Source organism: Mustela putorius, unplaced genomic scaffold (assembly GCF_011764305.1).
Source record: "Mustela putorius furo isolate JIRA1106 unplaced genomic scaffold, ASM1176430v1.1 tig00003949_pilon_pilon_pilon, whole genome shotgun sequence".
Lineage (NCBI taxonomy): Eukaryota > Metazoa > Chordata > Mammalia > Carnivora > Mustelidae > Mustela > Mustela putorius.
This window is the reverse complement of record NW_025422093.1, coordinates 7,688,341-7,705,579: the sequence shown is the minus strand read 5'-3', so window position 1 is coordinate 7,705,579 and position 17,239 is coordinate 7,688,341. Positions and strand designations below refer to the sequence as shown.

The following is a 17,239-nucleotide window of genomic DNA, read 5'->3' as shown; positions in this document are numbered from 1 at the left end:
AGGCTTTGCGAGTTTAAATGATACACTCACAAATCACCTAGCACAGGACCTGGGCTGGGATTAGAACCCAGAAACCATAACCTTAACAAATATGTGTACTGCATCTGTGAATATTATCCATGTACTCATACATCTCTGATCATTTTAACTGATTATCGTTGGACTCTTGACTCAAAGAGGCATTTTATTAACTGCCATCCTTCAGCCACAATTGACTGCAGAGCAAAAGGTCCCAAGATCTAGTTATTAATGAGGGAGAAATTGTATGGCCCTGCTCATATAAACTGTGTCCTTGATGTGTTTAAAATAATACTCCTAAGTAAGAGAAAAAATGAGGCATTCTTTCCCTCAAAAAGGGGCTCTCCTTTATTTCCCAGAACATTTCGAGTTAAGATAATCCAAGATTGATTGCTAGAAGTGGAGGTTTTCTGAGGTCAGTGGACTTTTCCAGCCAGCAGGACACAGCTGACAGCCCCCCAGGTCATGACCTCCCGCAGCGTCAACTCCTGGTTCCTGGGAACGGTTCCTCGTGGGGCTTTTAAAAGTTGGTGGCTGAAACCTCTCTCTTGATGACATGGTCACCCTAGAGAAAATTGGATAGGCAACTGGCTCCCGGCAGGCTTCTCAGAGACAGTGAAGCAGAGGCTGACAGGAGGAGGGGCTCTGCAACGACCCCAGCACAGCTCCAGGCACTTCCAAGTTTAAAAAATACCATTTGAGTCACAAAAGAAAGATCATATTCTAATCAATGTAATTTCACTGTGTTTTCTTCTTCTTCTTCTTCTCCTTCTTCTCCTCCTCCTCCTTCTTCTTCTTCTTTTCTTCTTCTTCTTCTTCTTTTTATTCATTAAATGTGTTTTTAAAATGTTAATTCTTGGGGTGCCTGGCGGGCTCAGTCCAAAGATCCCAGGGTCATGAGTTCAGCCCCTAACACAAACAGATACATAAACTTTTTAAAAAATGCTAATTTTTAAGAAATGGGCAAATCTTGAATAATTATTCACATAAACATGACTTTACTATTCATTAAAGGATTGGCTTTATAGTAACCCTCCCACTGAAGTCCCATTTCCTACCCGTGTTGGAAATCATTGGGTTTAGTGGAAACTTTCTTCATTTTGCTTTTGGAAGCTACTTATACATGTTTCCATATCATGATAATTATGTTTTGTAGCATACAATGAAGACTATAAAATCCCCACCTCACAGGGCTATAATGAAAGATAAATAATATAATGTGCCTAGAACTTATTAAGAAATCCATTAATGATTGCCAAGATCATTATTAAGAATCTCGAAGAGAAATCTATCCCCTTTCCCTCAAAAAGATTCTGTAGTATTGACATGTTAGCTTTCTGGAAGGCAATGGTCAAAATAGTTTAGCAGATTGACTTGAAAATGTTGAGGCCCAATCACCCAGTTCTGGGGTCTGAAGTGAACATGTGGTAATTAATTTTTCTACATTCAGTGAAATGTCACTGCAATTTGGGGGAGGAGGATGGCCAAGAAGAGAAAAAGCAACCAAACCAATGCAAAACAAGCCAAAAAAATATTTTATTTTAACATAAAATTCATTCCCTAGACAATGGAAAACACACACACTGGATGACATTAGTAGACAAAGGGAAGATGCATTTGGACAATTATCAACATTGATGAATGCGAGGATGTCATGAAAGTTAAATTTTTTCAGGTTATACGATTTCCTGAAGACAGTGTTGGCAAAGAGGAACTTTCAACACTAAAACGTTCAGTTCAACTTTTTAAAATGTCACTTGTTTTATTTACTAACCTTGACAGTGACTAAAGAATGAGGTACAGAAAACTTTCCAGAAGTTTGAGTATGGAGTAGAAGTCCAAAGGCACTTTGGAGCCCCATTATTGCATTATTGAGTAGGATTAACTCAGTTATGAAATTCCCCCACACTTCAGGTTTACTGCATAGAAAAGTACTATTTACCTACCTCACTGAGGTGTGGTGGGGCTTCATGATTATAAAGTGCTTTAGGCGCCTTCCAAGAAAGGCAACATAGAAGTATAAAATCTTACATATTTCAAAAGAAATGAAAAGACAATTTTGGCACAATAGGAAGAGTCCTATTTAAAGAACCACAGTTGGCTATTTGTAAAAATCCCTCACCTCAATGGTTTATTGCTTTTTTGTGTTTCATTTAAGAGAATGACTGTTTCTCTATTGCCAGTCTTATAACACCCATTGTCGACCCAGCTGTGTTGTTAGAATTCCTTGAAGAGTTCACTACAAATATTGATGCTTGGCCCACAGCCTACACCTACAGAATTAAAATCTCTAAGAGTAGTACTCAGGTAACTATATTTTTTTAAACCATCTAGAGGATTCCAACTTATAGCAAGGTTAAAAATATATTTCTTTAGAAAAATGTCTATTTATTAAACATTGATTTTCTTCCAAAAAGTTTTTATAAGACTGAATAATGTTGGATCAGGGTATCAATTTCTTACTGCCTTTTTCTCTTCCCATGTCCCACACAGACTTGGAGTACACACACACACACACACACACACACACACACACGCGCCGCGCGTTTTAGTTCTGGCCTTGAATTAAAATTTGATAGTGGTAAAATCTGATAGTGGCAAATAAATGCTTCATTGAGAAGTTATGCAAGGATTTGCAGTTCATTCCCACTGTGCCCGAAGCAAATGGATGTTGACCCTTTGCCAGAACGGAATGGTTTACGCATTCCCCATTGGGAAACAGGTAAAATGAGCACTTCCTGGGAAACACTTCCTGGGAAACATCCGTCCCATGGATGCTGACAGGGAAGAGTGAGCGTGGTTCTAGCAGCCAACCATGACACAAGGCTGTGGGGAGGGTCCCTGTTTCGAGACTGCCTGCCTCTCAGGAAACACCTTGGGAATTGAAACGATTTAAGCGCAGTGGGTCCAAACAGGGGATGCCGCCTCAAGGTAAATAAAATCAAACAGTGAAAACTAGTGACTGTAATTTAAAATATCTTTGGGAAAAAAAAAAAAAAAAAGATCGGCTTGCTCCACCACAATTCTTAATGCCATTGAAGTAACTGTTTTCATGTGCTAGCCGGTGTAACATAGAGAGGAGAATGATTTAGTCCCTAATGGCCTTCACATAGATCTCATCACGTTGCCTGCATCAGGTTTAAAACAGAAGAGCCCCCTCTGGATTCCTTGCAGGGGAACTAATGTAGCCTACAGAGAAATTATATTTCTTTACGCAGAGAAAGCCTTCCGAGACAGGCCCAAATTTTTACAACATCAAGAATCCATGAGTCATAGTAAAACAGAATAGTCCCATTTCTTGCAAAAAGAAAAAAAAGGGAAAAAATATATACAAGAGATAGAAGCTACATATACAGTACATAGAGTACATAGGATTTGTTTAAAAAAATTTTTTTTTTTTCATTCAGAGTCAGCCACAGTGAAATCTTGCTGTGAGAAAAGTCTGTAGTGCCTTCCAGCATTCCTCTAAACATTAGAGGTAACTTTGTACAGAAAGGTTGTTGGAGCCGGCTTGGGCAGCAGCTTGTTGCACGTGTCCCAGGAGGGCAGGGCGGCCAGCAGCAGGACGCAGCCTCCCAGCAGGACGCAGAAGCCACTGAAATAAAACGCAGTGTCATAGGTCTGGGTCCAGTCATAAAACCAACCTGAAAAGAGAGCAAGAAAAAAGTGAATTGGATAGAAAGTGTATGAAGAGGAAGCCTCTTCCTCCGCTAATTTCATCAGTCTTACCTACAGTCTTAGCTACGGTAAGGACCAGGTTACATAGTACCCCATGTACTCTCTAAAGGACTATTAGGAGTTAGCAGAGCAGAACCTCCTGAAAAATTTGGACAAGGATAAACAGGTATGTTTAGTTTCTCCCAAATAAAAAAAAGAACACAAATCCCTGAGCAAGTATGCTGGCCTTTTCAACTATATCAAAGTGATTGTGAATAAATCATTACCATGAGACATCTATGCAGGTTTATTTTTTGCTCGTCTGTGCTACTCTTACAATCTGGATTTCTATATCCAGGGATGTTATAAAGAAGAGCAGTAAAACAGGTTGACTTTGAGAAATATCTTACCAACAATTGGTGGTCCAAGGCTATTTCCAAGTCCAGCAAAGAACATTAATATCCCATAGGCATGGGCTAATTTTTCAATTCCCACAGTCTTTGTGGTCACATATGGGAAGATGGACCAATTACCAGTCAGAAACCCTAGAATCCCAGAAAGTATTGCCAATGTGACATAACTTTTGGCAAATGGAATTGCACACAAGGCCAGGCCCATGCTTATTAAGGTAGCTACGTAAAGATATAAGGTATTAATCCACTTGAAGTCAGCCAGTATCCCCAAGAGGAGTTTACCCACTGCTGTCATAATGCCAATAATGGAAATAAGAGGCATAATAAGCTCTTCTTCTTTCACATTTGAACTTCTTGCCACATCTTCCATAAGCAATGAAGGTGGGAATCCTCCGATGTCAAAAAGAAAGATTGCAATGAAGAGCGCTGAAAACACTTTGTTTTTAAAAAGAGCCACAGTTTCTCCACAGTAGTTTTTATATAATTGCCACTTCCTCTTGGCAAGCTGTTTGCAAAAGTATGTCTGTTCTGCAACTTTCTTTTTGTACGTCTCGGCCTCTTTTGTATGCGCCCCTGTTGTTGGGTTTTTATGAAGTAGGCTCTCCTGCTTCTGGCCACCACTGGCTAAGGCACTCTTGCAAGTTTCCTCAGCACCGTAGCTCCTTCCAGGAATGTTTGTGTTTTCTTCCAGGTCCTTTTCTTTCTCGCTGTAAATGGAGTATTGATCTGGTACACTTTCCAGAGCTGTTTTTTCAGGCAAAGGACAATCAGAGGACTGGAGGGGTCTCATCAGGCTGCCACAGGCTAATATATTTAAAGCTAGGGCACCTACAATCAGCAGGCATCCATCCAGCCCATAGAACTCAATCAGCAACCTCTGCAGAGCAGCATATATAAAAAGTCCGACACTTGAACCTAAAAAGGAAATGGGAGCTGTTCAGTCTTAATCTCTTACAATTTGAGACTCTCAGAACAACCATTATTAATACTGGCCAAATAAGAGTGGTAAAGGGAGGAACATGGTTTTATATTCCAATAAACCTTTATCTATGGACATTGAAATTTTAATTGCACATAATTTTCATATGCCCTGAAATATCCTTATTCTGATTTTTTTTATTAACCATAAAAAATGTAAAAATCATTCTTTGCCCATGAGCTCTCCAAAAACAGGCAGAAGACCAGCTCTGGACTGTGGACATTCGTTACCAACTGCTGTGCACCACGGGACAAGATTGCATCCCTCAAATCTTTGTTTCATGCGCACCATGTTCCTTTTTGTCGATGAGGTCACAATATTTCACATACTTTTATTTTTGGTTTCTTTTCGATGTTTAAAAAATTCTGCTGTGATTTCTGCTTTGCTTGTCCTCTTTCACTGAATGCGGATACTGTAGGTTAAATGTCCTTGTCCCCACCCCAGTTCCTATGTTGAAATCCTAACCTCCAACATGGTGGTATTAGGAAGTGGGGTCTTTGGGAGGTTATGAGGTCATGAGCCCAGGGAGCACTCATGAACGGGATTAGCATCCACAGCAGAGAGACCCCTGAGAGACCACTCCCTTTCCACCATGTGGGGAAACAGCAAAAAAATGGCACTCTGCAGCCTGGAAAAGGTCTGTCACCAGAACCCCACCATGCTGGTATTCTGATGTCAGATTCCCAGCCTCCAGAATGGAGAAATACATTTGTGTTTTAATCCATGGGACTTGTTATCACACTAAGTAGATCCATGATTTCTCCCTAATTTTGCCTCACTGGGCTCCCTGTGAGTTGAAGCTAAAAACTCCTTGATTCTGCCAATTTAGGTGTCCAGAGTTGAACCACTTTTACTTCAGTGTTCCGTGGCCGAAGCCCTTAGGCCCTCCTTTCTAGACTGAGTGAGAGCATACAGCATACAATTTCTGCCATGGTCGGGACACATAAATTTGGACATTAAGGGAAACCTAGATCATAATCATAAAACTCCCTGTGTTAGAGCCCTTGCTGTGTCCCTTACACGGATGCTCCTTTAATATTCCCAATAACTTGATGTGATGAGTACTATTATCCCCATTTTACAGTTCAGAAAACTGAGCTTAACTCAGCAGTTAACTGGACAGAATGGTTAGAGAACTTGTCTGTCACCAGACAGCAAGTGAGTGACACAGGCAGGATTCAAAACCAGGTGGTCTGGGTCTGGGGTCTGTGCTCGTTGCTACGCTCTATGCCCCTACAAAGACAGCAGGGGCGCCTGCGTGGCTCAGTGGGTTAAAGCCTCTGCCTTCAGCTCAGGTCATGATCCCAGGGTCGTGGGATCGAGCCCTGTATCGGGCTCTCTGCTCAGTGGGGAGCCTGATTCCTCCTCTCTCCCTGCCTGCTTCTCTGCCTGCTTTTGATCTCTGTCTGTCAAATAAATAAATAAAAATCTTAAAAAACAAAAAACAAAAACAGCAGATAAGCCCTATTGTCCTTCAGGCTTATGCCTGCCCTCACACTCCCTCCCACCCCTGTGCAACAGCCTGTAAGGTTCTTTGAACTGCATTCCAACTGCTTTGGGTTCTCCGTCTTCTGTTTTTGCTATTTCTTCTCCCAGTCCTGCCTTAACCTTAACTGTGTCCTCAGACTCTGGCCCTGTCTCCTCTTAAACCATGATTCACATTTCTCACCTGGCAATGCTTCCTTTAACCACCTTCAGTAAATATCCCGCTCCATTTAATTCAATCTGGAATCACTTTGTTGCCACTGGGTTAGCCTCAGGAATAAAACATTCGTTTGGATTCTGTTGCCAGAAAGATCATTGAACTTACTCGGTTTCTCTGGAAATCTGACCTCCCAGGACTACATGCTCATTAACGAGTAAGTAGCATATGTAAATGTACAACTTTTACCAAACTTGGCAGCTCTGTCTCCGAAGCAGACTCATAAAGTTTTTGGCCACAGAAGATTTGGTAAGTTCCCTAAACAGTGTAGGAAAAAGTCCATCTGAATAGTACAACATGACTTTAAAGCATCAGAGGAACTCCGGAAGGCTGTTATATTTACGTGCCCCGCCACCGCCCCAGTGATCATCTCTTGATTATTAAAGAACAAGAGTCAACAGTCTGTCCTGAGGATATGCACATGGCCAGAGAGATGCATTCACTAATCAGGACTCTTGAAAAAACTATACACTCTGCAGTAAGTGGAGATGGCGAGACAGCGGCATCAGGCTTCCTGACAGAGCCCGGGGGTCTCCATGTTCCTGGCATTTCTCCTACCCCTCTCGGACAGAAGGGGCCTCTCCTAAGTGCCCTCTGCTTCTCTGAGTAAAGCTCTCACCAGCTTGTGTCTCTCCGTTGACTAAGCCCATCAGCTTTTCTTTCCTTCATTATATTGGTCATCAAATTCCCCAGATTTTTTGTATATGTATCCTAAGATTTTCTGGAAGCTGTACCCTTATTTACAGGGGAAAATAACATTTCCTTCTTGGACTAGAGTAAAAAAATGGTGCTTCCTAAGTGGGATCTGGGAAGGGGCTGGTTAAACATCTGTGTTTGGTAACTTTTGACTTTGATTAGAAGGATGGATGGTGATAAAGCTATACTTATTTTGAAAACGTACCTGTTGAAATCAGGCCAAGGGCAAGGCCTCGATGGCTGTCAAAATACTGGCATGTAATGGTCACTGTTGCTGTGTATAATAATCCACATCCGAGTCCTAAACATAAGAAGACAATGCATAAATTCAGATGGACTACAGTTCTTCACTGAAAAAACAAAAACCAACAAGAGTAATTAAGTATGTCCTGTAGGTCGTTCTGTTTGTGACTGACTAAAACTCTTCGGAGCATGGACTCCTGGATCCTTTACACTTAATGAATATATTTGGGTAGGCTCAGTTCTCATTCTATACCCATCATAAGGTTGGGTTCAAATTAAAAAAAATAAAAATAAAAAGTCCAATTGCTAAAGCATGAATGAATAATGCAAATTTAAATCAAGACATTATGGGCAGAGAGAGAAAATGGTTACATTACCAAATAATAAAATTTTATCCAACACGCTTCCTTCTGTCTCTCTTCCAAATCCTCGCCCTGAGCTCAGCGTCCCTTCCTCCTCAAAGAGCTCTAAACAATTTGAGAAATTTCCCTTCACCGGTGCAAGCTATTTTAGGAGGGCTTATAGTTTGCACACCCCAGTCTACAAAACAAAGGCCCCCCTGCAGGTCCTCTAGGGTTCTCAGATCATCCCAACACAGTAAAATATGTGTTTGTGAGTTTTTTCCTTGCAGAGATGCAAACTACCTTATTTGGGAGTAAAATGTCTTTTTTTTTTTTTAAGAGATTTTATTTATTTATTTGACGAGAGAGATCACAAGTAGGCAGGCAGAGAGAGAGGAGGAAGCAGGCTCCCTGCCGAGCAGAGAGCCCGATGTGGAATAAAATGTCTTTAGTTTAAGATATCTTTGAAAAAAAAAAAAAAGGAAGCAAATAAAATAAAATATTAACAACTGTCAAATTTAAGTGGAACATACAGTTGTTTGCTGTATGATTCTCTACTTTTCTGTAGATTTGAAATTCTTTTATAATTAAAAAAATAATACCTTACCAAATTTCCCTTTCTTGAAATCAAAGGACAATACTTATCTCTAGATCTTCTCCAAGGCTTTTGTTTATTAACTTAATCTTTTCTTCCCTATTTAGCACCTGATAAACCCAATTTGTCTTTCACAAAATTTTCCTCTGGCTTCTAACTTACGACTTTTTTCCTTTCTTCCGCAACATTATCTGCTCTTGGAGATCATTCTATAAAAAACACATAAGCCATAGTTTAAAAACTGGATTTTAACCATTGCCCATTTAATGAGTTAGATCATTTTCAGTACTTTTAATTGGTACCTAAACTATGATTAGAAAGACTACATGGGCTTCACAAATATACTGTAAGTTTTAGGAAATTAAGACTTTAAACAACCTAAGACCTTGAGGATCGTCTGGGATTCCATAAAAAGTCTTCTTAAAGAAATGAAATAAACTAAAACAATTACACTTTAAGTAAGCTTTTTATAACAATGTGCCCTTTTTATATGATTTAAGGGAAAAAATATCAACTAAAATATGAGTTGGATTGATTTACACAGTTACTACGTATATATGGGACACTTTGCGATATGAAATAAATAATAATAAATGTTTATATAATAAATGTATTTATTTATTTTATAAATAATAATAAATAAAATAAACAAAATAAATGTTTCCAAACAACCAATTTCAAAACCAAAAAATATCACTCTTAACTGAGACTATATGTCAGAAAGCCTAGGGAGGGCGAATGAATTTACTTTTCTGTGATTTGCTTGTCAGGGCTCTGTCAAATGTTAGGCATTAGAGACAAGGGGAAAAAAAGACATTTCTGATTGCTAAATGTCAATGTCAGAAAAGTTGAAGCAGCAACTTTTAAACTTTTAGCCCGAGACAAAAAAAGCCATTTTTAAAAATTATGTCACAGCCATGGGTTTCAGTTAAGTTTATTTATTTATTTTTTTAACATCGCAGAAATTTGAAATGCTTTCTCCTTAAACTTTTCAAAAAGGTAGCATGATAGGCACCTGGGTGGCTCAGTGGGTTAAAGCCTCTGCCTTCGGCTCAGGTCATGATCCCAGAGTCTTGGGATAGAGCCCTGAATCAGTCTCTCTGCTCAGCAGGGAGCCTGCTTCCTCTTTCTCTCTGCCTGCCTCTCTGCTCACTTGTGATCTCTGTCTGTCAAATAAATAAATAAAATCTGAAAAAAAAAAAAAGGTAGCATGATGCTTTCCTACACCTGAATCAGGCTGACCTTAAACTGGAAATTATTGAAGAGAGGTCCCTAGAACCTCTAAGATCTTTCCCAGAGTCCATAAAGTCAAAACTATTTTCATCATAGTCATAACTAGTCTCCCACTTAACCGCAGTTTTGCTTTCCATCGTTTCAGTTACCTACAGTCAACCGCAGTCCAGGAGCATGTGATCCTCCTCCCATACCATCCAAAGGTGAGTAGTAGCCTAACACTACGTCATGGTGTCTATCTCATTCACCTCACTTCCTCTCATCACACAGGCATTTTATCATCTCACATCATCAGAAGAAGGGTGAGTACAGTTCAGTAAGGTATTTTGAGAGAGAGACCACTTCACATAACTTTCATTACAGTATATTGTTATAATTGTTTTATTTTATTATTAGTTATTGTTAATCTCTTACTGTGCCTAATTTATAAATTCAACTTTATCATAGGTGTGTATGTACATATAGGAGAAAACATAGGGCTCATTTCTATGCATGTTTTCAGACATTTGTTGGTGGTCTTAGACTGTATCTCCCATGGATAAGTGGTGACAACTGTAATACTAACATGATCTCTGCTTTTTTTTTTTTCACTGTGTTTACATTTATGCTGAGGGAGAAAAATAGAGGGTGAGTATAACCACAAGGGCCTTAGCACAAATCAAGGTATTGGTACCAAAATTTTGTATCAGGTTATGCTACCTAACTACATACTCACAATAAAAACAAACAAAAATTTTTAAAAATGCATTTGGATGACAATTGTTACAAGGGAAAGCCCATATGCAATTGTTTCAGTTGCCAGCTCAAATAGCCCCTCTTCTCCAGTGTAACCATTTGTATTTGAAAGAATGTCTAACAGAAAAACTATGGTTACTCAGACTTGGGTATTTGGCAGACATCTTTTTGAAAACAAACTAAGAAGGGAGACAACTGGCACTAACTGTTACCAATGATAAAATCCAAACATTCCAGGGGAAAAAAATAGAATTTTAGAAAATTTGTATTTTGACAGCTTGAATTTGGACAGCTTCCCAATATAAAAAGTTTTCTGATGAGTTTGTTGGTGATAGTAACAAAAGTGATTCTTGATGTTGTATAATGAAATTTGTCAACATTTAAAAGTTCTTTCATAACTCAGTGAACCAATATTTTTCAAATAACCAATTCATGTTATTATAAAATGAAGCTTGAATGAAGATCTGTTAAAAGGACAGAACATGGGGCTCCTGGATGGCTCAGTGGGTTAAAACCTCTGCCTTTGGCTCAGGTCATGATCCCAGAGTTCTGAGATCGAGCCCTACATGGGGCTCTCTGCTTGGTGGGAAGCCTGCTTCCCCTTCTCTCTCTCTGCCTGTCTCTCGGCCTACTTGTGATCTCTGTGTGTCACATAAATAAATAAAATCTAAAAAAAAATTGTTTAAAAAGTGCAGAAACATGTCATTTGCAACAATGTAGATGGAGCTACAGAGTATTCTGCTAAGTGAAGTAAGTCAGTCAGAGAAAGACAAATACCATATGATCTCTTTCATATGTGGAATTCAAGAAAGTAAACAGATGAACATATGGGAAGGGGTAAAAGAAAAAAATGGAGAGAGGAAAATAAGCCATAAGAGACTCTTAATTCTAGAGAAAAAACTGAGGGTTGATGGAAGGATGTGGGTGCAGGATGGGTTAATGGATGATTATTAAGGAGGGCACTTGTGATGAGCACTGGGTGTTGCATGTAAGTGATGAATCACTGAAGAAATGAAAAAAGAAAAAGAGAAATGCATTATAAATAAATGGGCTTAATATAACAGAGTTTGAAAAGTATGCTGATGTGGTACCAGGCTCCACATTACAATTAACATTGAAAAACCATCCCTCATCAAGTTTTGATATAGTACCAAAGAAGGATATCTATAATTACCTGAAAAGGCTATTAAAAAATACTCCCTTTTCTACATACATCTTTGTGACTAGATTTACTTCATACACTTCAATCAAAAAAACAGATTGCAACAGATTGTGTATGGAGCCAATATGAGAATCCAGAAGTCTTCTAAGAAGCCAAACATTAAAAAGAGATTTGAAAAACTATAAAATAATGTAGCTCTTTACACTAAATTCTGTTTTTCTTTGGAGAAAATAGGGGTATTTTTCATAATAAGTATATTATTTATGTTATCATGTACTGGATTTGTTATTCTCTTTAAATGAATTACTAACCAAATATTTTCAAATTCCTCAGCATTTAATACAGTTAATTTTAACAGAATATATATCTACAAGTATAATCTGTATATTCAAAAGCTCCATGGGGTCCTACAAAAGGAATGTAAAGGGTCCCAAGAATATAAAGTTTGGAAATCAGTGTCTTAAAGCATCCCTTAGTCTCCCGTCATTTTTGGTCAGACTCCTCTCAGTGAAGACTATCTTAAGCATCCGCCTGCAGTATAATTTTTAAACTAAATACCTATATTAGCAATTCAAAGCATGAACGTTAGTGAAATATTATTGTTTCCCTTTACTTAAGGAGGTAAAAACGAAATGTACTTACATGTTCTGACATTTCCTTTCCACACCTTCTGTTCCATTTCACACACCTCTGGGCAAGACCACAACTTCCGAGGCCTCTTTTCCCTTATCTCCTCCCATCAAACCAGACCCGTGCTCTTTATCACGCTCACTGCCTAAGTTATCAGCCTCCCTCTGGGCCTCACCACTGCTTCCATTCACCTCCTCATCTTTTCTGAGCTGAATCCCGGCTTCCTCATCGCTGTCTCAAACGTCCAGTACTTTTTCCACCAATCTGTCTTCTTTTTTTTTCTTTTTCCAACAATCTGTCTTCTAAGCTGCTGTTATACAATTATCATTACGTCACACTCCTACAGTCAAGTCTGTATAAAAACATTTTGTCGTCCTTTGGTGCATACCAGGCGTTGAGGTACTTGCTCTATCCACATGACTTCTGTAGTCCTTAAACAAGTATCTGTAAGAACACTCTTATCCACCCTGTATCACACCTCTGAGCATTTGCTGATTCCACCCCCCTCACTCCCCATTCGAAACCCATGCCCACCTGACTGCATCCTACTCGTCTTTCCACACCCAGCTCACGTATCAACTCCTGCATGAAGCCTGCTTCAGCACCCCCTCCCCTACAGGTACGTACGACACCGGCACGGAATATTGGTTTCATCCACAAATGGCAAAACTACAAGTTTATCCCCCCAACTAGACAATGGGCTATCTGATGGTAGGCTGTGTCTTATTCATCCAAGTATTTTGGTTCCAGGTCCAAGCCTGGCACAGAGTATTTCTAAAATATGATGAATGGGGGCGTCTGGGTGGCTCAGTGGGTTAAGCCTCTGCCTTCAGCTCAGGTCAGGATCTCAGTGTCCTGTGATCGAGCCCCACATCAGGCGCTCTGCTCAGCGGGGAGTCTGCTTCCCCCTCTCTCTCTGCTTGCCTACTTGTGATCTCTCTCTCTCTGTCAAATAAATAAATAAATAAATATTTAAAAAATACATATAAAAATTAAATAAAATCTGTTGAATGAACTCCCCATAGAAGTTAGTCTACTACCTTTACCCATAAATCTCATTTGCGTTCTTACATTTTTCTCTTCCTGTTTGTGTCTCTATACATATAACAAACACAATCACTCTATATGTATATACGTGTGTATTATATGTATTTTTTATTTAATTTTTTTAAAAGATTTTATTTATTTATTTGACAGACAGAGTTCACAAGTAGGCAGAGAGGCAGGCAGAGAGAGGGAGAAGCAGGCTCCCCAGTGAGCAGAGAGCCTGATGCGGGGTTTGACCCCAGGACCTTGGGATCATGACCTGAGACTAAGACAGAGGCTTAACCCACTGAGCCACCCAGGTGCACCATATGTATTTTTTAAATAACTTCTTATATCTGTTCCCCATTTCAATGATGCTGATTTTTTTTTTTTACTTTTTATTTTAGCCAAAAACTAAATCTTAGCTTAAAAAATATTAAATATTTTTTCTTTTACATTAATTAATTCATTAGGATAGCCTCATTAGAAAGACAGAATTAGAATTACATGGTTTGAAAAAAAAGACAACTAATTTGCTACTTCTATGCATTAAAGGATGATGATGCTTTGGGCAAATCACACTAAACTTCCTCATTTTCTCATTTTCCTCAATCCTTACATATAAAATAAAAAAACAAAAAACAAAACACCTACATCAATTAAACTAATAAGAGAGCTACGAGGAGAAAATATAACTGAGGGGCGCCTGGGTGGCTCAGTGGTTTGGGCTGCTGCCTTCGGCTCAGGTCATGATCTCAGGGTCCTGGGATCGAGCCCCGCATCGGGCTCTCTGCTCCACAGGAAGCCTGCTTCCCTCTCTCTCTCTCTCTCTCTCTGCCTGCCTCTCTGCCTACTTGTTATCTCTGTCTGTCAAATAAATAAATAAAATCTTTAAAAAAAAAAAAAAAGAAAAGAAAATATAACTGAAGTAAAACGCTCTGATATTATAAAACACTTCAAATTTAGAATAACTAAAGCAAGCATCTCTAAAGAACTAGTATGTGAATGAAAGCATGTAAAGTAGAAGTCTGATCTATTTTAGGAAGACAGGCAATAGAACATCTGAAATCAAATATGTATTTTTGAAAATGTCCATGAATTTGTTTTAAATATCCTGCCATTATATATATATATATATATATATATATATATTTGCATGTAACTGAGTGGATATCTATCAAACCCCTACATTTATATATGAAAGCTTTTCCCTGCAGTATTACTTTAATGAGAAGGAAACATTTTAGTAACAGTGCACTTTAAAATGGCAATCTTAAACAACATGGGTGAAGCTACAGAATCCGACACTGTGTGCAGTTGGGGGAAGGGCCAGTGCCCAGGACATTCCCTGTTTGGCTACTAGAAGTCTCATATCTTGGAAAACCCAATAGTCCCCTTCTGTATGTTTTAAAGCAAGTATTTGAACCACTTCTTAGAATAGTTGAGCCAAGATGATTTATTATCCTGACCAACGGTTAGGAGAGACAATTGCATATAGTGTTCCAGAAAAATCTACTTCTAGAAATGAAACTGTGGGAAGGTAACTTAAAGAACCAAAAAAGATAAATAAATTTAGCATATATCCAAGTGCAGCCCCTTTAAAAAAAAATATTTTATTTATTTATTTGACAGAGAGAGAGATCCCAAGTAGGCAGAGCAGCAGGCGAGGTGGGGAGAGGAAGCAGGCTCCCCACCAAGCAGAGAGCCCGATGCAGGGCTCGATCCCAGGACCCTGAGATCATGACCTGAGCCGAAGGCAGAGGCTTAACCCACTGAACCACCCAGGTGCCCCCAAATGCAGGTACTTTTATGCAACTAGCTTTAAACATCTGCATGGAGAGCTTAAAAGTTCAAGCGGTTGGCTAGCATTTTTAATAAAGTGGCTCTGATTTTTGTAGCTTAGCATGAATACCCTTAACATGACATTGACTAGTTATGAGCACAGGCTTGGCAATCAGGCAGGCTTGGATTCAAATCCCAGCTCTAACTTTGCTGGCTGGGTGACTTGAGGACTTGAGAGTTTCCTTAATCTCTAATTCTTAGTGCCTTTATCTTTAAAACAATCTCACAAAATAGCTGTAAAGATTAGGAAACATAAAAAATGTAAAAGATTTAGTATCTGTGCCTGGAATATAATAAGTACTAAAAAATAACCATTGTATTGATAATATGTTTTCACTTTTCACTGAGTATTATGGCATTATATCAATAACAGCCTCAAACTAATTAGAAAATCATAGTTCCTTATTACAACTAAGCATCTGGGAGACAAAAAAGAACTATCATTAATGATATAACCATGAAAAACAAAACAAAACAAAATGACTTATTAAAACTCTAATGGCTAAAATGAACCTCAGGAAATGACCTTCATTACATTTGCCATAACTGAGCAAACGTGGTCTTTTCCCTCCTCAATCTCAATAACCTGAGCAGATTCAGGACATATGCAGATATTACCATGAACACACAGGAGGAGAAAATTGAATTTTTCCAAAAACTGAGAAGGAATAGTAAGAAAACACTACCCAGGTAGCTAAATAACAATACACTCTGAAGAAAAGAGACAGAAGACATGGATTTTGAGTTGTGCTTTTCAGAAAAGCCAAAGTAAATTATTGGGGAGACACTTAAACAACTCAGAAAAGCCAAAAGAAATTATTGGGGAGACACTTGAACAACTCAGAAAAGCCAAAAGAAATTATTGGGGAGACACTTGAACAACTCATTCAGCACACATTTCCCACCCCGCACCCCACACCCGACTTCATTTTTCCTGATTTAATAAAGTAATTGAGAAAACAGAAGCCTGAATTCCCAGGTTTGGCAGTGTGGTCTGCAGTCACTTGAAAAAGGGGAAATGGTCGTTCCATGGTAGCTATTAAAAACTGGGGGTTCCTGGGTGGCTCAGTTGTTAAGCATCTGCCTTCGGCTCAGGTCCTGATCCCAGGGTCCTGGGATCGAGCCCTGCATCAGGCTTCCTGCTCAGCAGAGAGTCTGCTTCCCTGCTTGTATTTCCTCTCTCACTGTCTCTCTCTGTCAAATAAATAAATAAAATCTTAAAAAAAAAAAAAAAAGAAAAGAAAATCTGAATAAGATGATACTTTTTAAAACATCAGTTAAGTGGTAAAACAGAATTGTACCCGTTAATACACTTTAGTATCTTTTTTGATATTGTGTATTATAATTAAACATACTAAAAAGGTTTAATTTCTTTTTCTATCTTCTTAAATCTGTCATACAAATATTGCTGATTCAAAAAGCTTCCTCAGTAGCAAAAAACTGATGCTGTGGTCTTGAACTAAGTGTTCAGAAAGGAATTTAAGGGAAGGGATGTATGAAACACCTCCTCGTGCTTTTCTATATACATTATCTCATGAAAAGGCACAATAGCTTCATGAAGTCATCCAATAAAAATTAAAAGAAAAGCTCAGAGAGATCAAATAACTTTCCAAGGTCACAAAACTATTAATAACGGTTATGCTAACTAATATTTATTGAATTACATCCTCAATTCACAAAACCTGAAGGTGGATGTCATTATTACATTGTTTTAAAAATAAAACAATAAGAAAATAGGGGGATCCTGGGTGGCTCAGTGGGTTAAGCCTCTGCCTTCGGCACAGGTCATGATCTCAGAGTTCTGGGATCAAGCCCTGCATCAGGCTGTCTGCTCAGCAGGAAGCCTGCTTCCCCATCTCTCTCTGCCTGCCTCTCTGCCTAATTGTGATTTCTCTCTCTCTGTGTCAAATAAATAAATAAAATCTTAAAAATAAAAAAGAAAGAAAGAAAGAAAGAAAATAGAAGTT

At 38.7% G+C, this 17,239-nt stretch overlaps 1 protein-coding gene across 3 annotated transcripts in view; it reads right to left on the bottom strand.

Annotated features, from left to right (window-relative positions):
- Nucleotides 1-1,530: 1,530 nt before the first annotated feature.
- SLC16A9 (solute carrier family 16 member 9) overlaps nucleotides 1,531-17,239 on the bottom strand; it is a 54,099-nt gene continuing 38,390 nt past the window's right edge. For all 3 annotated transcript variants that reach the window (XM_004765659.3, XM_013063056.2, XM_004765661.3), the window contains 3 exons: nucleotides 7,671-7,766; nucleotides 4,086-5,003; nucleotides 1,531-3,662 (listed from right to left, as the gene is read on the bottom strand). In XM_004765659.3, coding sequence (XP_004765716.1) covers nucleotides 3,484-3,662; nucleotides 4,086-5,003; nucleotides 7,671-7,766 — 1,193 coding nt within the window. In that variant the 3' untranslated portion in view covers nucleotides 1,531-3,483. The remainder of the gene's footprint in view (nucleotides 3,663-4,085; nucleotides 5,004-7,670; nucleotides 7,767-17,239) is intronic.